Source organism: Plectropomus leopardus, chromosome 13 (assembly GCF_026936395.1).
Source record: "Plectropomus leopardus strain MGB_pleo_1.0 chromosome 13, ASM2693639v1, whole genome shotgun sequence".
NCBI classification, from domain to species: domain Eukaryota; kingdom Metazoa; phylum Chordata; class Actinopteri; order Perciformes; family Serranidae; genus Plectropomus; species Plectropomus leopardus.
This window is the reverse complement of record NC_142188.1, coordinates 7,143,542-7,165,939: the sequence shown is the minus strand read 5'-3', so window position 1 is coordinate 7,165,939 and position 22,398 is coordinate 7,143,542. Positions and strand designations below refer to the sequence as shown.

Below are 22,398 nucleotides of genomic sequence, written 5' to 3'. Positions count from 1 at the left end.
TTAAGTCCCATAGTCAGCATTTTTTATGATTTTTTAAAAGAATAATTTGAACAAAGACTCATAAAATAATTCAACAAATAGTGTGAATCCATATATAAAGTCCCTTAACAGGTTTTAAGGACTAATACAAAACCAAAAGAGAAATAAAAGTGCTCTGCAGAAAGGACGTCCTGAGGAGACCTCTGGCATGAACGATGTCAATCAAGGCCGGAAGTATTTTATCCTGTTTCACAAACTTCCATATACTTTGTTGCACAAAACTCTGTGTAAAGTATTTAATGACAGAAAGCACAAAGAAGAAAAAGAAAGCCTAGTACACCCTGTTTCAGTCTCTTCAAGATGTCTTTCCCCGGCTGCCTCCCTCCTCGGCGGGAACATGTGATAGCCATCGAGGACGTCGAGCTGTTTCACTCAGGATGTCTCTGGAAAAGCATGTGGGCGATAATGATGGAGCGCGAGAGAGGGGAGGGGGAGGGAAGAGAGAGAAAAGAGAAGAAAAAGAAGGTCCCCGAGGGCTTTTGGGGGCCTGCTAAGCAGCTCAACGGCTGCAAACAGCATCACAGTCCACATGTGCAAACATTTAAGATATCTGCTCGTGTAATGGGGTCAGCGTGGCCCCTCTCTGGGTGCACAGAGCACCGGCGCTCACTTCCAGTGAAGTTTACAGGAATGGGTGGCTCGTCCTGCACCAGTGTCGTGGGATAGGAGGATATTTGATGTTTTCCTCCTTACAACTAAGATTTTGTTCTTAGTTTGCACCCTGTGTGCATTACTTTTTCAGCCTGCTGTTTTTAAAACGACCTGATAAACTCACACGGAGCAGAGATGTTGCAGAAGTAAAGCGTGATTGGAGGCCGATAATTGTTTAAGCATTGCCTGGCTGAGTTCAAACTCTGCACCTGAGATAAACTGAGTCTGCAGAGGAAAACATCTCTCTACTCCCACCCTGTGGAAAATGTTTTTAGCTGGTAAAAGTTTGTGCAAAAGCAGTTTAACAAACACTGTTGCTTATCAAGATAATGCCAGTATATAAAAGTACTGCAAATAAAGTCTGTTTAGCAGTATTTTTTGCCATAAAGCTCCTCCAAAAAGCTTATTACAAGTAAATGTGTTGTAAGAGAGACAGTGCTCAAGCACCAAAAGTGAAAGTATTGACAATGACGAATTTGTGCCAAAATGCTGATGTGTTATCACGAGTTACATGCTGACTGAAATGTAAAACGAAACAAAATGAAAACTATCAGTTTTTTTTCTAATTTGAAACTTCATTTCTTTATAAAACTTTAATTTCAGTATAAATTAAAAGAGTATACGCAAATCTAAAAATAACCTTTTCTCTCGAACTCAATTAATAGTGGTTATTTATAATGTATTAATATTATAATAAATAAAAGAGGTGACAAGAGAGAGAGGATTATTAGATATTATATCTTAAAAAAGGGGGGAAAAAGTCCATAAAATTGTCATTCTTATAATTGTATATTTTAAATTATGTTAGAGAAAAAATATTTTAACTTTTTCTTATCATTTTCTTCTCTTTTTTTTTAAAATGACTTTTAGGTCTTTTTTTTTTTTTTTTAACAATATATTTATTGAAGTTTTGTGCAGATATATCAAGGTTAAAGATAACAGATAAACAGACATTAGGTACATTCAAAATCAGCATTTGAGTCCATGAGGTGAAAGAAGAAATAAAGAATAAAGAAAAATAAAGTCAGAGTGCAGCTCATGATTGTGGTCCTGTACAGGGAGTAGTTATGTTGTCCCAGTTTCGCTCAGCAAGTTAGACAAATCTTTGTTCTTTATATACCAAATATAGCCCCCCACACTTTCTGAAATATTTCTTGTTTATCTTTTAAAGTATACGTAATTTTTTCCAATGGTAAACATAAAGACATTTCTTTGAACCACTGCCCAATGCTAGGTTCGCCGATCTTCTTCCACGACAGAGCTATAACTCTCTTAGCTTGTAATATTCCTATATTTATGAAGAGCTTTTGACAGCTACTTTTAGGTCATTTTAATGTAACATTTTGCACATTTCTTGATAATTTCTGGGTCATTTTTTGTTAAATTTCTCATTGACTTCCTCTCATTTTTCTGACAGAAATACAGCTGATATGCTCAGGTTTTAAGGGGTTAAACTGCACCGGGATATTTCAGTGTCCTCTGCTGAGACCTGAGGATGCGTCTGTTTGTGGAGGAAACTTCAAACGGCGCTTCAGTTCAGGGTTAAGGGGGAAGTGGCAAGAGTCGAGGGATTAAAATGGAACAAAGCCGGAAGAGTCTGGCTGAGATCTTTATTTCAGGCACGGAAAGAGAGCCTCTTCCTCTGGTGGCGCCAGTCCTCTGCCACTGTTCCATTTCCTCTTCCTCCTCCTGGTCTGTGTCCGCAGAGCCCTCCTCCTCCTCTTCCTCCTCCTCCTCTGTGGCCGAGCCTCTGTCACCTCCATCATCTCCTCCAGAGGTGGTTTGTCTATCATCTATTCTCATCTCCAGTTATGCAAAAGACTACAGCTGCAACCATGAGTCGACTAATTAAAAAGGTTAAAAAAAAAGACAAACCTGCAACCAATCACCAGTCACCGAATATTCAAACCACTGATTTACTGGTTCCAGGTTGGAAAATGTGAGAATCACTGCACCAGTTGCACTGAGGCAACTGGTATAAGATGCATTAAAGTCAGATTATTAATTTTTGCTGAAAAACAGGCAGATAAATGAAAATATCTATGAAGTTTTCTAACATTAAACCTTTGAAACCTGGATCAACATCACTATTCTTGAGCTGCATTCACAAGTTTAACATTTGCCATTTTTATTTTTTATTTTTTAAAGGACATTGAGCAGCTTGGCAAGACATATTTCACAAAGTGAAAGAAGTGAGAAGATTTTGAAAATATATATTTTTAAAAAACTATAGAAAAAAAATGTTCAAAGAACCGTCTTTATTATTATAAAAATGATACTTTTATAAATATTTTTAAAAAATTACTATCATTTTTTAGGCTTTCTTCAGGTTTGTCTCATTTTTAACTTTTTTTTTAGCTAAGTTTTTCATATTTTCAACTTTTTTTTTGCAAATTTCTTGAGCAAATTGGCTTAATTTCTTTACAACATGGAGAAAATAAAGCAAAGAGAAATATTCTTTTTAATTTTCTCATCTTTTTTCCACGTTTTTTGAGAAATCAGCCAATTTTCTCAAATTTCAAAGGGTTAACTGGCATTAGTCAACATAAAATACCAGTAATACTACACAGAGTAAGGCTATAGCAGCAGCTGAGTGCGTTAAGTCAAGCTTAGGTGCTTTTTATTCTTTATGAATTCAACTTTTTGTTTATAAAACAAGGAATGTGTATTTTTTTCCTTTAAAAGTCACACAGTTTCACATTAAAACTTCAACATGAGCAGGAAATGTTTTTTAAGATTTGCTCCAACACAAAACAGAAGCAGCAGTGAACAGTTTGGAAAACAGCTCTGTGTGGCAGCTGATTTTATGACTGAAACTGATGTTTATCAGTAAACTTTTCCTTTTTTCTCCAAATCAATTTTCTCCTCTCAGCCCAAAGATGACTCACAACTGGAGTTGACTGGCTGCATGTCAGCAAGTGGAGCGTGTCATTACAGGCTTTGCATAATATTTGGTGTTTCGTAACGATTTCTGACTGACAAAATGATCCCAACTTACTCAGTTCCACTAACTGGCTTTTTCTAGCTTTCAACTGGGTCACATGGTCTTCGGGAGCAGAGGGGATTTTTGTTTGGTTGTCATGGAGATGGATTTGTTGACATGCAAGCTCAGTAGATATCTCCTTTGAGGTTGTTAACCCTTTGAAACCTGGATTGACATGTTTTTTTTACGCTGCATTCGGATGCATTTTGGAAGCAGTTCAACCCTTTATAGCCTGAGCTAATTGGTTTGGTTTCTTTTTCAAAAAAAGGGAAGAAAGGCATTAATCAACTTGGCAAGAAGTGTCTCACAAATTGTAAGAACTGACAAGAAATGAGCTGAAAATTAAAAAGGGGGAGATTATAAGAAAATTATATAAAACAACCAACGGAAAAATGTAATGAAAACTACATTTAAAACTGACAATTTATATATATATATATATATATATATATATATATACACATACATGTGTATGTGTGTAAATGTATATATGTATGTAAAATCTTATTACGTTTTTTTATAAATGTTTTTTCAGTGTTTTTTGGATAATTTTCTAATAATCCTCCCACTTTTAAAAACAAATTTATAAATATATATATTTATATTTATATATATAAAATTATACATTTTAATTTTCAGCACTTTTTTCAGGTGATTTTTGTTTCTTTGTTTTTTACTTTTCATTTTTTGTTTGAGTAAAACCCTAAACAAGCCTTGTGATATCACTGTTTTATGACTCTGCAGTGCTCCCAGATTTTAGACGTATTCCTAAAACTCAGCAAAACAAAACAGGCCCCAGCTGTGTTGAAAAGAGGAAGCTGCCACACAAACATCCTTATAAATCACTTTTCTTTATTTAAATCAGCGTTAGGCAGTTATGCTATGAACAACACAGGAAAATAAAAATAAAAACAGTGACAAAAAGAAAGACATTAAAACATGAGAGAGATCCAGTTAACATTAACTGCACTTGGCACTGGATAGACGTTCATGGAAAGAGGAGAGAGAAAAAAATATACACATTTTTTTCATACTCAAAATAGAAGTGCCTCCAGTAATCATTAAGTCGACCGCTGGGAGTGAAAGACTGGAGAACTTAAATATGGTCTCAACAGTATTTAGACATCAATAAAATACCGTTTTATTTTCCAAGATTCAAATCGATCTCGTCAGCCTGCGACTGCCTCCGTGCTGCGGTGGATCTGCGCGAGTACGACGGGTGAGGTGCTATGGCGTCGACAGTAATATTGCTACAACTGCTCGCACCCGTTCATTCAGCTCCAGATTTACACGGAGAGAGGAGGCAGAGGCGAGGCTATCTGACGAGGAACAAACAGTATCACTCCCCCGAAAAATCCTCCCCTCACCACCCACAAACCCCAAAGTACCATCACACACCCGACGTCAAGCTCAGGGGCTTTCCTTTGTGTATTTGTCCCTTTATAAATCAACCATCAATTCTTCATAAAAACGTGGAGGAACTTCTGTTACCACAATACACTCCATTTACAATGGTAGTAGTGCACAGCAACAAAAGGAAAAAAAGTCAATGAAAAAAAATGTTAAGATATAAATTGAACTCCAACAAAAAAACAAAAAAAGTAAAAGCAGAACAAAAAGTAATCCCTCTCCCAGAAAAGAAAAAGTCATGATATCATTTATAAAAAACCGACATAAAAATGTGATCAGTTCTCGCTCACCTGGAACAGATGCTGAAAGCGGCCCGTGGCTGTTTGTGGTGGACCCTGATTGTGATTTTACAGAAACTTTGCATCAATTTATCCCCTCCGGAGGTTTTAATCAAAAAAGGAAAATAAAATTGAGTGACGATTTCCCGACTTGATTTTTTAACCTTCTCCACCAGTGAAAATTAAGACACCGACGGAGCAACGTTAACCCTTTCAATTTAAGTAAAGGAGGGGTTTCAGTGTAAATCTGCAAAATGGAATTTGTTCTTGTGGGCTTGCGAGGAAAAGTGTGAGTCAATCCCAAAACCAGGAGAGAAGAGAGGCAGAGAGGAGAGAGAGGAGGAGGTGACGGCTCGATTCCTGCTGATGTTTGAGGATCAAGAGCCGAGAGAGAGAAGAAGAAGGATAAATAGATATATACTCTGCGATGTGGGCGAGGGGGAGATGTGTGCATGTCGTGTGTGTGTGTGTTTGTGTATATGTGTGTGTGTGGTCGTGGTCTGTCCGTCCAGTGCTTTATCTGACGGTGACTCCTAGTTTTTCCAGCACGCGGACTCCTTTCTCCTGGTACTCCTCCCGGGTCAGCCAGAAGTTGTCCTTGTCCTTCATGATGTCGGCCAGCACGGCTCCGCCCAGGAACACCATGTGCTTTCGCCTGGGAGGATCCTCGATCCGGATCTTGAATTTCTACAAGACAAGGGGACACAGAGACATAAAACACGTCCCCGTGTAACAAGAACTGACCTGCAGAGTAAGGCGGAGTTCACACTGCAGCTCCAAGTGTCCCAATGCTTTGTTTTTTTTTAGTCTATATATCATAAACATCGAAATTCGATCCAGAGGCCTAAACACAGTCATGTTTCTGCAGGTTCATCAAATTCAATTCAAGACTTCTTCAGATCTTTTTAATCCAACGTAAAATGCAAATAATGTGTGTTATTAGATCACATTTTTTCACACAGCATATAACTAGAACAAGAAAAAAATGCTATTTCTAATGATTAGTTAACCCTTTGAAACCAAATTGGCATTACTTCTCTCATAAAGGGAAGAAAGCAATGAGCAACTTAAAAAAAAATGACCCCAACGTTAGCACAAGATTAGGGGTTTAAAAGGACAAAGAAATGTACCTGAAAATTTGCAGATAAAAAGGAAAGTTTAAAAAAGTGTGCTCAATAATAATAAAACTATCCATCCATCCATCTAGAGCTCATCACCTTTTCCATGTTTTCAAAAGAAATCCAACCAATTTGCTCAAATTGAAGGTTTCAATACTCGTGCAAGGCATCTGAATGCATTACAAAAAAGTGATGTTAAAACTTGTAAAACCTGTTTGCACCAGGTCTGATGGCACCAACTAAAACTGCAAAATACCTCCCTAACTAACCAACTACCAAAAAATAAACAAACATGTAAACAGCCTCCAGCAGAAACTATCTACTGCAGATAAAAAGCCACTTTTTAACTCATTTATAGTCGCATAACGTCTCTCAAAAAAACCCTGCAGTCAACACTTAACATCTCATAACTAACATTACTGCCTTCTGCAAGCACGAAAAATCTACAATCGTCTTGCAATAGCATCGCTCCAGCCGTGACTTCAACAAATGTGGGCCAGGGGAGTGCAGAGATGAGGCTAATGGCCTCTTCTCTACGTCTCTATGTCCCTACCATCGTCCTTCAAGCTCCCGAACACCTTTCACTGTGACCTCAATCACACACCTGTAACGTTTCGTGACTGCAACTCGCACAGTCGCATTGACGAAATCTGTCCACAGATGGACAGACAGACATAAACCTGGCAAAATACTCAAAACGGCTCCTCTGTCACCTGGACCACATTTTGACATGATAACACACACACACACACACACACACACACACACACACACACACACACACACACACACGGTCAAAACAACAATACTAACATTGAATTTTAGGCTTTGAGACTTGCACGTACCCTTCTAACATTGGTTCATTCAAATCAAAATTCAGATTACTACAATTACAAGCACGAGATCTGCTGTCATAATTTTGGAGCTTGGTTCAACCAGCGTTAACATTACATAATAATCATCAAGATCTGTATCTTATCGTGACAGTTTTTTTGGCCAACAAGCTGTAAACAAAATATTTGCGTAAAGAATTATCACCTTATAATGTTGATGAAATACACATGTTGGCAACAGGCTGCCGATTCAAACATCCAGCAGACACAAAGTAATATTAGCACTTTTTTTAGTCTTTTTATGATTAATAATTAAAGTTAATTGCAACATGCACTCCTCTTTAGCTCCGTTTTGGTCTTCACCAACTACTAAATGATTTACGAGCAAACCCTGCTGCAAGTGGAATCAGCTGAGATGAGAGCGGTAAAAGTGAACCAAAACAGTTCAGTTTTAGGTCATGAAGCCATAAAAATAACCTAAAAATAACCTTAAAAACATGCTTAAAGGCTGCGAGCAACACGTTTGCATTTAATCGTTTGATCTTTTACGAATGTGAAAATAAGTGATTCTCCACCCAAAATCCGCTTTAAATGTGGCTCCAGCTCACGTCAGATAAAACTTAGTGACAAGCGCTTAAGACGACAGAAGCATCAAAACATAAATACAAACTCTACAAACCTCTGCTGCCGCACCTCTCTGCTCTCTGTCTGTACGCTCAGTTTGCTCCAAACACTCATATTTTCACCAAATAGGGCTAAAGACGCCGCTTCTGTTTAATGCTCACATGGTGAGCAGTCTAAACGTAGTTTCAACAAACAAACAGCTAAACGGTGCAAGATACAAATGAGGTGGTGTGTTAATAATAATTTGGCTGTTTTGGAGATAAGGCGAAGCATGTGGAATTTGCAACAGAAAGTGTTGAAAACATTTTTATTGATGTTTTGATTAGTCTTTTCCTCCTGTGAGCTCTTGTCAGACCTGGAATTCACTGTAAGCGACATGAGTTAACCACAGCCGCTACCAAGTATTTGGTGTAAAAAAATATTTGGGCATCTATAATATAAAGACTTCATTCCAAAATTAGATAAACAGTCGAGGAAAAGCGAAGCCGGCAGCAGTTGCGGGCAGGAAAGTAAAGCACATAATGACTTGCTTTTAAACTCATGAGTCATCTGCAGACCTTTGTTTACAAAATAGCTCAGAGTAAAATCATCAGTGTCTTTGGGACACTGAAGTGGAAATGTGATGTGGGGATATTTTCCCCAAACAAATATTTATCACTGGGAGGTGAACCCCACATTTGTTGTTATTAAAAGTGTTCTGTTTAAGTAAAATGAGCGTCTGTTAACCTCCAGCACCACCTGGTGGTGGACGTCGTACACTGCACCGGTCTGACACAAAACAGGACGGCAAACTTTGCTCCTAAACCTCGCAGATGTGTTTAAGACTGTCCAGGTAGTAACAGCACATAATTCAAGGTGTTTGATTTACTCTACTGTGAACTCCGTGTGTGGGATTTACCTCTCGAGAACAAAGGAGATACTGTCAGGTGTCAGTCGCCGTTTACACACGAAACTTTACTGCTCCCTCACATGTGGGAAACCTCGCTCAGGCCAACTCAAACAAACCCAGAGAATCAGCTGGAAATATTAATTCACACCAACTGAGAGGCCCAGTGTAGTAAAGCCAGACTTTTTCTCATCTGGATGTTCAATGACAGTTTTTTAAGATGACACTGATCGATCAATCACCCGCCATGAAGTTGATTGTAATTTTAGCGTTATTTATTTGGAAAATGTACCAGTTGGATTGATAAAACAAGACAGATATTTATTAAAATATTATTAGCAGGTAGCAAAAAAGCAATAACCACGAAAAAGTCTCCAACGAGAGCTGACTGGAGAGAAAAAGTTGTGGAAATTTATATTACGGAACAACTGACTTTTTCCTCAAAGACGTCACTGAAAAATGTAAAAAAATATTGAAAGAAGTGGAGATCCTATTTGAATTTGAAGTTTTATTTTATATGTTTATCTTGTTTGGAGAATCGTGTTTTATGATAAACAGAATGGACTTTGGCCTATTAATGAGTGAAAGACTCCTCGCTTCTTAACATGGAAAAGTAAAGAAAAAAAGGAGCAAAAAAACACCAGGATCGTCATGAATCAGGATCATGGATCACAAGGACCTTGTAGGATGTTAAAGGACAATTGTGGACTTGAAGGATGCACAGTCCTTGATACTGAAATATAACCTACGATGACCCTGTCTGTTGTTTCTTGTCTTGTCTTTTGTGTTCTTGACACAAAACAATTACAAAATAAATCATATTTAAAAAAAGAAAAAAAGAGATCACAGTACAACTGACACTAACCAAGTTCTAATCTGAGCTAAAACTAATGTTGTGTGACGTGTTTTCAAAGTCAAACTGTAAACCACACCTTAGAGCTCTTTCTGTATTGCTCTTCACGCAGAATAATCAGAAATGTTAAGGGTTTATCGCTCACCGAAAGCTTGGCCACATCTCCCTTGAGGACACGCTCCAGGTACAGCTGCTTGAGTTCCCTCTCCAGCCGAGACGGCAGGCCGGGGTACATGGTGGATCCTCCCGACAGCACGATGTGTTTGTAGAACTCAGGCCTGACGACGCGGAGACAAAAGGGGGTGAGAACCAGGAGGAGACAACATGCACACAATAACAGTAATAACACATGCATTTTTATAGCACCTTTTGTGCAAGAAATGCACCCCAACGTGCTTTTCAACAAAGAAATTACATTAACAAGTGCTTGACGTGAAGACATAAAATACATAAAATGCATCTTCACATGGATAAAACCCATTTGATAATACTAATAAAAGTAAGATAAAAATAAGGATAAAAATACAATGCACAGAATGCATAACATAAGATGGAAAAAAACACTGGGATAATATTAATTAAAATAATGCAAAAATAGAGTGTATGAAATGCATAGAATTAAGGAAAATATAAGATTTTAAAGAGCAGAGTGAAGCAAAAATGCAAAGCAGCTAAGTCAGAGCTGGTTAAAGGCTTAAGTGAAGAGATACGTTTTTAGTTTTCCTTTGAAAAATGTTCAGCAAGGTGGCTTCTCTGATATCTATAGGCAGTGTGTTGCAGAGCTCTGGGGTGTAACTGACAAATGCTGTAACCCCAATTTTCTTTTTGCTGTTTTTGAAATTAACCCGCCTGCAGATATCGCAGTGTGAATGAAGGCAAGTAAGGACAAAGAGAGTTAGCAATGTAGAGAGAAGCAACTTTTTAAAACCATACAAGTGACATATTTTCCCATTTTAAGTCTACAAATGTTGAAAAATGTCCCTTAGTGAGTTAAGGTGAATTCTACAAAATGGATCATTCAACTTGACAGGAAGGAATAAATAATGGCGTATTTGGTTTCCATGCGTACATTTTCTTGGATATTTCCACTCTTTTACATACCCAAAGATCCATTTTCATAGTTTCCATACAGAACTCTGGTGTGCAAGAAATATTTAGTTTGATATCTAAAACCCTCTACTGCTTCAGTGGGAGCTCTGCTGGGCCAACACCACCGTTTTGCATATCTGTATCTGTGTGTGTGTGTGTGTGTGTGTGTGTGTGTGTGTGTGCTGTGGCTTGTTAATGTTGTGTATTAACGTGTGTTAGAGCCGTAACAGTCACTTTTAGTGCATATATACTGGTGTATTCTTATCGATTCGTTTGGCCTCACCTGGTGTCTATATCTGCAGCCTGGATGGTGTTGAAGAGGAGCTCGGCCACTCCGACACCCTCCACGTTGATGAGGTGGGGCTGGAACAGCGCCTCGGGGGCCTCAAACCGCTCTCCTCCCACCTTGATCACACGACCATCTGGCAGCTGGAGATGTGTGGGAGGGAAGAGATGAAAAGAGACGGAAAAAACGAAAACATGACACCACTGAAGAGGTAGGATTTAATGTATGACTCAGCCGAGAGTCATAAATCTTGACCGAAAGAAGTTTAACGTTTGTTGTATGAAAGGAAGTCATAACTTCTCAATGCACCTTTTTTTTAAAGAAAAATGTGTTACTGCATAATATTGTACAACAAGTTCAAGCACAGAGTGTGTAGGCTCCAAACTGAGTAGAGTAAATGTGTGTGTGTGACTATAAAAAGGCTTCATTCAGCCGAGGGCAGTGGGAGGAAGCGGAGCCCAGCCACCGCCGCAAAGTGGCTGCACAGGAAATGATGTAACGCACAGTTCAGGGCCCTTCGGCCACAGTTACATTGCCCTCCTTGTTTCGTGCACACAAAACCATACTTACACATACATGTTCACACACCTACACACACACACAGTCGCCTACACTAACCCAAACACACACGGTCAGTGAGCTCTGAGACACAACATGTGCTCGCTAAGGCGTGCAGTAACACAGACTTCAGGACCTGCGTTTAGACTCTGTGGTTCCCTCTGCAGGGAAAAGGGTCTTGGAAAGAAAAGCAAGCCTGGCGGAGGAGTGCTGCACCCCCATATGTTTGAGTCCCAGAGAAAACAGTTAGTCAGCAGCACTGCCCTGTCCTGCAGCAGCCAACAGAACCAACAACGGGCATGTGGTAGTCTACTTAGCGCCGTGCAGAAACAGATTTAGTTACCCCATTAGCTTTGATTGCCTCAAAATACGGCCGCTTCTGAATAACAAATCCTGCGATGCTATTTTGAGCAGAAATGGGAAACTTGTGTGCATGAAAATAACTCATTTTACATTAAAAAGTAAACATAACGAAATAAGAAAATCACAGAGTGCTGAAAGTACGTTGCCAACTGACGCAGAAATGGCCAACCTATTTAAAAAATAAACCGCTGCTTTATGTGGAAACAAACTATGGATGTGGAGTTTAAAATCAATATCTTTAGCAGTTATTTTGCACAATTCAGTCTCAAACACACCAAATCACCAAAATGGAACGGGTCCCGTTTCTGTTTGAGCATGCAATTTTGAACCAATCAGCACATTTTGACCAAAAATAAATTAGTTGGGAACCTGAAAAGGTGGTTCAAAAAATAGGTTTTTATTGACCTGAAGTGCGAACAGTGACAACAAGTGGATGTGTAAATTCAGGTTGGAATGAGTCATGCTTGTAATAGTTTTCTACCACTTATGATTAATAGTTATTGCATGCTTGTTTTTGTAATGAAAGTAAATATCTGTGACTAATAACAGAACAGAAGCTCACAGTTAATGCTAATCTAGGCAATCTGCCACTTTGCCATTTCTTTCCGCTGTGTATTGTCCAACAGCATCCGTTGAGAACAGATCGTTGATTACAATGGTTTTGCTCAAAACTGGTAGAAATGCAACTTAAATCTAAAAAAGAAAAGTTTGAAGAACGAGAGCTAATTTGGTGAAAAAGGAGGAAAGTGTCCTGGCCGTTTTTTTTTTGAGCTCATGTCTTTAATTTAGCTTAGTCCTCTATTTCTTTAAGAGGATGTGCTCTTTTTTATGGCATATTTATTCAATAAATGAGAGCAGGAAACATGGGGACAGCACCGGGGTGACATTGAATGGTACCACGTGTGAACAAGAGGGACAAGCTGGAGGTTATAAAACTGCAGCAGTAACCTACTACAACTTCTCTTTTTGGATATTTAATCAAATTGTTATGTTTCCCTTTTTTATCCAATTCCTTTTTCCCCGAACTCATGCCAACTGAGTGAAGAGTGCCCAGAGTGTCCATGTGAGGGCAGCAACTAGTTTTTAAGTCAGGCTTCACACCGGCTACTGTGTCTGCACACCTAATGAAACCACAGACAGCTGCTTACATTATTAGCTCCACAGCAGTTTAACAGCGCTGAGAAACAGCCCTCAAAAACAGATACATCCACATCCTAAACTCCCTCTGCAGGTATAATGGAGAGACTGTCCAAACAACCTGGTAGTTTTTATTGAAATAAATAAGATTTATCAGTTTTATTCTGTTGAAAATGAAAACATGCGAGTATTTACCGTGTATGATTCCACCAACACGGTGGTCTCCAGCGCCAGCTTCTGCTCCTGCTCGATGTTGTAGCCAACATAGCACAGCTTCTCCTTCATCATGCGCACCGTCTCAAAGTCTGCAGAGTGATTGAAGGCGTAACCCCTCAACAACAACAACTGCGAAAAGGGAGAAAAGAAGCAGAAAGAAGTTGAGGAAGGTCAGAAAACATTAATATTCCTAGTTACCATCCATTCGTTCCCTTCTTTTCTCAAATGAAGACCCTGTTGTTTCATTTTACAAAGACGATTCAGACTCCTAACACCTGAAACACACTGCATGCATGAGCAGCGCGTGACGGCAACCTCGTCAAACTGCAGCGTCTTGCACACTCATGATGTTCACACTGGCAGCGTTGTTGCTGTGACGCTCCTGCAGAGCTGGCTGCTGCTATGAGAACTATATTTCCACAATTATAAGCAAATATTACATTTATGTATGAAGTCGTGCAAACTCCAGCATTGTCAACAACACGGCTCTGCAAATGTTTCAGAATAAAATGCCTTTTGTCAACAACTGATGGGATTCTGTCGACAGAGACGTTGTCAGAGGGCTTTTATTTTGAAACTGAAACAGGAAAGTTTGAGTAAAACATATATTTGTGTTTCCTCATGTGTACGATGAAGACATTGAACCTGTGGTTAAAGGTGGCAGAGCCAATATGATTAGCAAAACACCATTTTCACCGTCCATGTCTGCTCACACAGGGCGGCTGTGGCTCAGAGGTAAAATTGCTCCCAATGCTGCATCATCGGAGTGTGAATGTGGCACCATGTACGGTAGCCTCAGCCACCACTGTGTGAATGTGTGTGTGAATGGGTGAATGTGACATGTAGTGTGAAAGCACTTTGAGTGGTCAAAAAGACGAGAAAATCGCTATACAAGTGCAGTCCATTTGCTGCTCTGACTTGTTAACATGGGTGCCGAAAACCCCCCCAAAAAACCCAACAGGTTCTGCAACGCTCACGTGCTGCTCACACAGAAAGTCTGTTCAAGCGCAAAGACCAAACAAAACTTCCAGATTATGATGATAACCCATTTCATGAGAATGAAGTCCAACATATTAAACTAAAAAAGCATGAAAATGTGGATTTTATAAGTAGAATGATGCCTCTGCAGTAAATTATGACGGTGCAGCGCCACTAAGTCTTAAAACGTCTAAGTTTTGTTGTGTTATTCGTCACTATGTCTCGAGAGAGTCTCGTGCATGACTCGATACCTTGATGAGGTAGCGGGTGATGTCCCTGCCTGCAATGTCCAAGCGTCTTGTCAGATGGGGCAGGCTGAAGCCCTCATACACTGGACAGATGTGTGTCACACCATCTCCCGAGTCCACCACCACACCGGTCAGAAGGCCTAAAACACACAGACAGACACACACACACACTACAGTTAATAATCTACAACTCCACCACGCTAGGTGTGTTTGTGTCTGTGTTTTATCCAGTGTGTGCTTTGGGCTCCTGATTGTTGGCCTTGTTAGCTAAATAAACATACAAAACCTGGAAAGATAACACATCCGATGAAACAATTAACTGCTATTTAACCGGTGGGTAGTAAAGAAAATGGTAGAGCAGCGTACAGAGTGGTGAGTGTGAAACGGTGCAAATTTTCAGAATTCATCTGACGCATCTTAAAGGTAGGATTTCAATTAAAAAACTTCAGATAATGTCAGGATATCGTGTCTGTCACTGGAAGATTAAGAAGTGATGTTCATGCGACTTTCTGCCACAAAGAATAAAATATCTGCTATCCAGTAGTCTCATAAAACAAATCTTTGCACAAACTATTTGACAAGGGTGTGGTGGTCAGATACCGCCACACAAGAATACTTCAACTATTAAAATGCATTCTGCCTCTGAGCTGCTGAACTACTAATCATTTGCCAGTTTTAAGACGGATATAACTCTGGTGTCAGGGGAGTTTGTGGGTCAGAGGTTTGTTGAAATAGAACACCTGCGAAATTTTTCTGATATGGGTTAAACTTGCAGCCCGAGCGTGCATGTGCGTCCTCCTACCTTGGGCATACAGGGTCAGCACAGCTTGAATAGCAATGTAGACTCCTGAAAATTGGTAGGTCTCAAACATCACCTGCAGGAGAAAACATCACACTGTAAATACAACTGTTTGTTGCTGTAGAGCTGACAACACATGCACAAATGTACCTCTAACATCCATCAGTGATACAGAGCGGACAAGACTTTCTGACCCACTGTAAGACGTGCATAAAGTAGCCAACACACAGCGACATACCTCAATGATTTTTTCGCGGTTCTTGGTGGGGTTCATGGGCGGCTCGGTCAGCAAGATCTTGCAGTTGCGGGAGTCGATGTTGAGTTTCTCTGGGCCGAAGGTGTAGTCCCACAGGTGCTTCATGTCATCCCAGTTCCTGACGATGCCGTTCTCCATGGGGTAGTTGACCTCCAGCATGGAGCGCAGCTCGCTGGCCTCGTCCCCCACCATCAGGTCCTGGAGAGAGAGGTTAAAGGTCAGCAGGGATGAATATTTACAGGCTCTGCAGTGTGGCTCTCCACTTCTGTTTAAAAGCCAGTTTGCATCAATAGGCGGGTTTCCATTGCAGGTTTGCGCAAAATTTAAGTGATATTTTTGAAATGTTGAACACAATTGCGACATGACTGCATTTCCACTGAGTGATTTTATGTGATTTCTCCTCCCATGATAACATTACAGTAACCATGGCGATGGATGTTCAAAACATTAGCAGGGTTATTTCTCCTGCAACAACCGCACTAGCTGTCATTATTTCCAATCGAAGGCGACGCAGGCATGTTATGAGAGCGATAATGGAAAGGCGAGCCCCTTATAAGTGGGAGCAGCCAAATATGACGGATTTCGGAGAGGTGATGGTCCACAATTTCACGAAGGAACTGTGGATTTAAATCTTCCGGATGATCCGCTCAACTTTTGAAGAGTTACGCGATGCAATGACACCTCCTGTAGCACCTGCTGCATCATGAGGGAGGGAGCCAGTAACTACCGACAAGTGCATAGCCATAGCAACATGTGACCTATAAAAGCAAAAAAGGGCTTTCAGTGCAGTTTTGCGAAATATGGCTTTTTTGGAAATGGCTGCAAGACCACATGCAAGCGTAAAAACTTTTTTGGGATAAATAGGAGGGTTTTTTTTCTTCGGAAATTGACGTGTTTCTATTAGACGTATTTTATATTTGCAATATCAATTTGTGCAATTTGAGGGTTAATGGAAACCTGCCTACTGAGAGTCACTGGGAGTAGAGATGAGCACTGTTGGTTAAGATCAACAGAATCAGTCAATTCAATTTTTCCATTTGGCCCGCTGGTCTCATAAAACGGGAGAAACTGGATCATCACACCAAGTCATACGTCTGACGACGAAAGTTGCATTAATATTCTCGCCCAAAATAGCTTTCTGTTTTAAAACTCAGTTACCCAGCATGCACAAGCCATCATTTTCCATGCATCGACACCTGGAAACACTTGCGTTTCCCTCTAGCTACAGTAAACCACTTGTTTTAGCACCATTCAACTAGCTGCATGCAAGGCAGCCTGGCAATGTAAACAACCGCTGGGTTAGAGCTCAGTGTTAGCCACACAGTCAAGCATCTCACGTTCCACTTGGAGACATCAAAAGCCTACTGAAGGCAGCCATTTTATGGGTTCATCCTGTGTGCTTTGGCATTAACAAAGTACCAGTCACAGGCATTGCCTCCATGTGGTCTCAATAAAAAAAAAGGAAAAAAGGAAAACAGAAAAACAGATGTGCTTCCGTCTTCAACTTTCAGCTGTCTGCCATGAACCCTCAAGTGTGGACACTTCCTCTGTAAGGTGAAACACCCGCACATACTCAGGCAAAAGCTCTGAATTTAAATAAGATGTGTTTGTGGCGACACCACAGTGAGGTAAAAAGATCTGTGATGTACATCGGTACACAACATTTATCATTTAGCACCAAGCATTATAGCTGCATTTGACATTTTAAGTTCTTTTTAGCTAAAAACTGTTAATATTTCAGTCCTTAAATAGCATCAGGACTGGTGGGGTGGGGGGCTGTCAGGATGCGCCAGCAGATCAGAGGCTCTGAGAATGGGAATCGGTCCAAAATCTCTTTTAGCACTCCATCGATAACAGCTGGCCTATGATTCATCACAGCCATTTCTGCAACACTTTCAGCCTGGGGAGAGGAGCGCGTTAACGTAAGGGCTGTATATCTATCGGACTCTCTGCCGCTCATCTGGCCGACTCTCAAACTCAACGGCAACTAGTTGGAAAGTAAAAGAATGGGATCGTTGTGTGAGTAAAAAAACACAAACAAGAAAGAAAACAAATTAAGAAAAGACACTGGACAAAAAAAAAAAAAGAGTTTAATTCGGTTGAGATGAAAACATAACAACTCTCCGGAGCAGGCAAGAACAGGAGGCACACACCAACCTGAACTTACCATCTTCTGTGCATTCTACTTCATCGAGGGGGAACAAAACATGGAGGAAGAGGAAGGTAGATATAATATAAAAAAAGATGAATAAACAAAAGGATTGGAAAGAACAGGAGAAAGATAGAGACAGGCTTCATGCTAAAATAACGGGAAATTGGCAGACATTTAGACTTCTGCTGCCCAATAAAACCCAAATTACAGGATCTAATTCAAACATTTCATATTTGCAGGACTGTACTGGAGATACTCTTGTTTGTACTGGGAGGAGGTCTAAAGCAAGCTGGCTCAGCTGATGGTTGGAGTATTGATTCTGTTATCTAACAGATTTCAGAAACGACTGGCACTCTTACTGGAGCTTACTGTGAAATTTTAACAGATCTCTTAAAGTGAAATTAGGCAGTGTGTGGTTTTGGCTTTGTGCTTGTATTAGAAACTGACTTTGCTCTGTTGTGTGTGATTTCTAGTCCTGTTTTTCACTATTGTTTACAGACTTTTTTATCTAATCTGTGGTTTCTTGATCAGTTTTCACCCTTGAAATCAAGATTTTTTCTGGTCAAATAAATCAGTCTATCCTGCAGCATCAGGCGGACCAGTTCGTACCTTGATCTCGATGTTTCCGACTTTGGCTGTCGAGCGGATGATGGGTCTCCCAACAAGCGCAGGGAAGATGTGCTCTGGGAAGTTGGAGCCTGCATAGCCGCACTTGACAAACTAGAAGAGAGAGAGAAAAGAAAAGTAAAGCACAGAGGAAGTGGTGTAAGGAAATACATTTGAGTACTGATGAGATAAACTGTGCAACACAGCCAGACAACGTCCCGGTCATCCTGCTGATAACAGCGGGCTTAATTAGCATTTAGACAGAGATAAAAATGTATCCACCGACGTCACAAGGCCACAACCACCATGCATGTGTGAACAGATACAAACATCTGCAGCTGGCGCCTGCTTCAGTCTTCATTGCAATGGTAGAAAATGTATGTCAGAATGAACAGATAAAAAATCAGCATATTATAAGGGTTAATTTAATATCAATAAAATAAAGAAATAAATAGATTTTAAAAAATAAATTAGGTATAATTCTCAAAATAAAATAAATACTAAAATTAAAATATTAGTCAAAAATTAATTTTAGATTTAGAATAGATCTTTATTTCAAACATGGAAAATAAAAAAGACAACAAAAATAAAAATATAAGCGAAAACAATAACATCAGAATGCCACCGGAGATATTCAATAAACAAACATAAGTACCTCATGTCCGAGAAGAAGTAGGAAGAAGTAAATTAAATTCTTGGTTGATTTATTAATAGTTAATACTTTATCAGTACTTTTTTTAATATTCAAAATCAGTGATAAGCGGTTCCTTTCATGGGGCTTGGTGATATCGTTCATCACAATGTTTCCTAAATAATTAAGTATTATGATACATCAAAATCAAAAGGGCGAGTATTTATTATACTAAAGATTGTGACTCAAGACTTTTTTCCAAACTGCTAGTGTTAATGGGTAAAGTCAAGGATGATCCACCGAGCAGTATTTCACTTATCAAACTTTTTAGAAACAAGTGCACTCAGTTCATTCCCCAACAAAGGACTTTGGTTAAATAAAACGTTAAGAAAAACAACCGAGGTGACCCGATTCTGTCTGTAATGTAATTTAAACAGCTGCTGTTTGAATAACCATCTAACAGAACCGGTTCAACTTCCACGGTGAGTTTTAGGGAAAGATTGTGAAATTTACAAGTGAAACAAACAAGAGTCGTCTTTCTCCTTGTTTTGCAGCTGCATGCGCTCGGCAGACGTGCACAGCGAAGTTCAACCGTCAGCTTTTTACAGTGGACAATGATGTGAAACAGCACGCATCAGGGCTCTGAAAATATGCCGGTGACGTCTGTGGCTGTGGTTCAGACTCATCTCACTTCCTCTTGACTTCTCAATTCAACCCTGACAGAGGGCAATTATTTTTTTCTGGCTTTGCATCACGCTCTTGAAAAAGTCACGCCTCAAAAAAAGCCTTGTTAGTCAGTAGGATGCTGAGCCGGCGTCCTTTCTGACTGCTGACAAAGTTTAGACAGGAAGTGTTACCTGAGTGACTCCTTAACATAAACACAGATCAGCAAAGTGCTTTTTTGCTGAAAGGGATAAAAACGACTAATTTTGTAAAAAAAAAAAAAAAACAAACACAGCTGCTTGAAAATCCCCTCAATTCCCTTGAATAATATTATATCATATTTATACAATAACTGGCACTTCTAGTATATCTTATATCTCATACTACTGTGCTATTTCATACCAGACTTTGTTGTTACTGTGTTACACCGGAGCAGCTCTGGTTTAGGAGGGAGAGCAGTCGTCCCCCAATAAGAAGGTCTCTTGTCCCTGCAGTCTACATGTCTAAGTGTCCTGCCCCCCAAATTGCTCCTGATAGCTATAATGTGCCATCGTGTGTGAGCGTGTGTGTGAATGGTTGGCATCTTGTGTGGTAGTCTCTGCCACCTGTGTGTGATGGGTAAATGTTGGCTTGTGTTGTAAAACTTTGAGGTGTTGCTAAAACTAAAAAAGCGCTATAGATTCAGTCTATTTACCATTTACTGTTTGACACATTACATGCTTTATTATAAATACATATTATGCTATACTGATGCAGACAACACAAGGTATCATTACTTAATCACACTGTATTAAAGCCGCAAAGATAAACCGAATCGTTTTTAACTGATTTGGGTCATTTTTTTTAGGAAATAAAAAGTCAAAATTATCTGACTCAACTTGATGTTTCTTTAAGCACTGGGAACAGAGTAACGGTTTTTGATTTGGCTTAGGGGAGGGACATTCAACTTTACATGTATTTTTTTTAAATATCATCAAAATCCCAAAGCCCACAAGTGGGTTTTAAAGGTATTTCTTTAAAAATCTCCCAAATTACACCATTTATCATTGCCAGAAGCTGTGACATATGGCTATTTGTGGTGAAGGAAGAGTCATGCATTTTACCTGCACTGCACATAACCCCTTGCTCTGATTAAAAAAAAATTAGTCCCTTAATATTATTTCTTCTTTTTTACTTCTCTGTTTGCCTGTATTTATTTCTGTCCTTGTGCTCCAACCTCTAAATTTCCCCTCTGGTATCAATAAAGGCTTATCTTATCATATCATATCTTATCTAATGGACCATTTAACCCTTTGAAAACCTGAGCAAATCTTCAAAAGCATTGGAGGAGGGCAATGAGCAACTTCATAAAAAAATGACCTGAAATTTGGCCCATTTTTTAAAAACGTATTAAATAAAATAAATAAATATTAACAAAGAAATGTAAAGTGAGAAACAACAGAAAGCAAGGAAATTGCCTGGGAAATAAGTAAGTAAGTAAGTATATATAAATATATATATATATTCTGTAACATATTTGGCATTTTTTATTCTAAAATTCATAACTATAGTTTCTGGACATTTTCCCATTTAAAAAATAAATTATAATATTTTTCTCCCCTCCTTTTAAAATAAAACATTGATTATCTGTTTGTTTTCTTGTCACCTTTTCTTTTCTTGCAATTTGCTCATTGCCTTTTCCCATGTTTTTGAAGAGAGTTAAATATTTTTGTATACTTGTAAAAGGCATCTGAATGCAGGTTTTTAAAGGGTTAACCAACCAGCTAGGTTGTGACTAAATGACAGCAAAGATGTGGTGCAGACATGACCAACATTAGGCTGATGGTCGGTGGCTATTATGACATATCTAGAAAGTATGTCAGCCCTCAAATATGCAATAAATATATTTTTTAAAAAGCTGTTAGAGGACGAATGCATTAGGGAGAGAAATATGCGCTGTGGTCTTTCCAAGCCCCCAAAAAAGCTGACTAAACTCAACTTGGGTGACATTTTTATCCGGGAAGTGGGTGCGAGCTGCCGAACAGGAAAACATAAAGGTGGTTCCTCATTAACCTGACACGGCCTAGCTAACGTTACACCTAGCTGACAAAAATTAAAATACGTCCTCGAAAATTAATCCAAATATGCACTAATAAAAAAAAATACTGAATCTGAAAAACAGCAAAACAAATCAGAGAAAAGCCTGACGCAGCTGCAGACAGAATAAACCAGACAGCCAGCTGTTAAAGGCTAGCAGCAAATTAGCAGGCTAGCTAGCTGACTTAGCTTCGTAACCATTGGTAGCAAATAAGCCGTTACTCGTTTTGTATTAATTTTGGGTGTTTTTGTCCTTGTGAGAGGTATACCCAAAGCTGTGTATTCAGCTTTTATCTTCACATTTGCACCCACCCTTCGTGCTGTTTCCGTGTCGGGTCTGGATGAATGAAAATTAGCTGGCTAACAGGCTAGCTAGCTACCCACCCAGTTAGCCAGCTTTGACGCTGACAGCCCCACTTCCTGTTTCACAAAATCCTTCGACAAAACGGCTCCGTTTAACGCCAGCCGCGGTTTCAGAGCGCGTTACACCGACGCAGCAAACTTACCCCGGTCCCATTGTCACAGACCACCACTTTCCTTCCCTGGCTGTCCATTATGTAAAAGCCCAGTTGCCGCTGAACCTCCCTCAACTTTCTTCGGCGAGCCGGAAGGAAGACGCACCAGCCCGGCCGAGAGGAGGAGGAGGGGACGGGCGCTCATCCGGT

General features: G+C 39.6%; 1 protein-coding gene across 1 annotated transcript; it reads right to left on the bottom strand.

Annotated features, from left to right (window-relative positions):
- Positions 1–4,505: 4,505 nt before the first annotated feature.
- On the bottom strand, positions 4,506–22,398 carry LOC121954521 (actin-related protein 2). Its single transcript, XM_042502070.2, has 9 exons — positions 22,240–22,398; positions 18,367–18,477; positions 15,588–15,803; positions 15,353–15,425; positions 14,554–14,690; positions 13,304–13,453; positions 11,048–11,193; positions 9,821–9,953; positions 4,506–6,048 (listed from the first exon to the last, which is right to left on the bottom strand). Exons 1-9 carry the CDS (start codon positions 22,285–22,287, stop codon positions 5,878–5,880), a joined length of 1,185 nt encoding a protein of 394 aa, XP_042358004.1. The 5' UTR covers positions 22,288–22,398; the 3' UTR covers positions 4,506–5,877.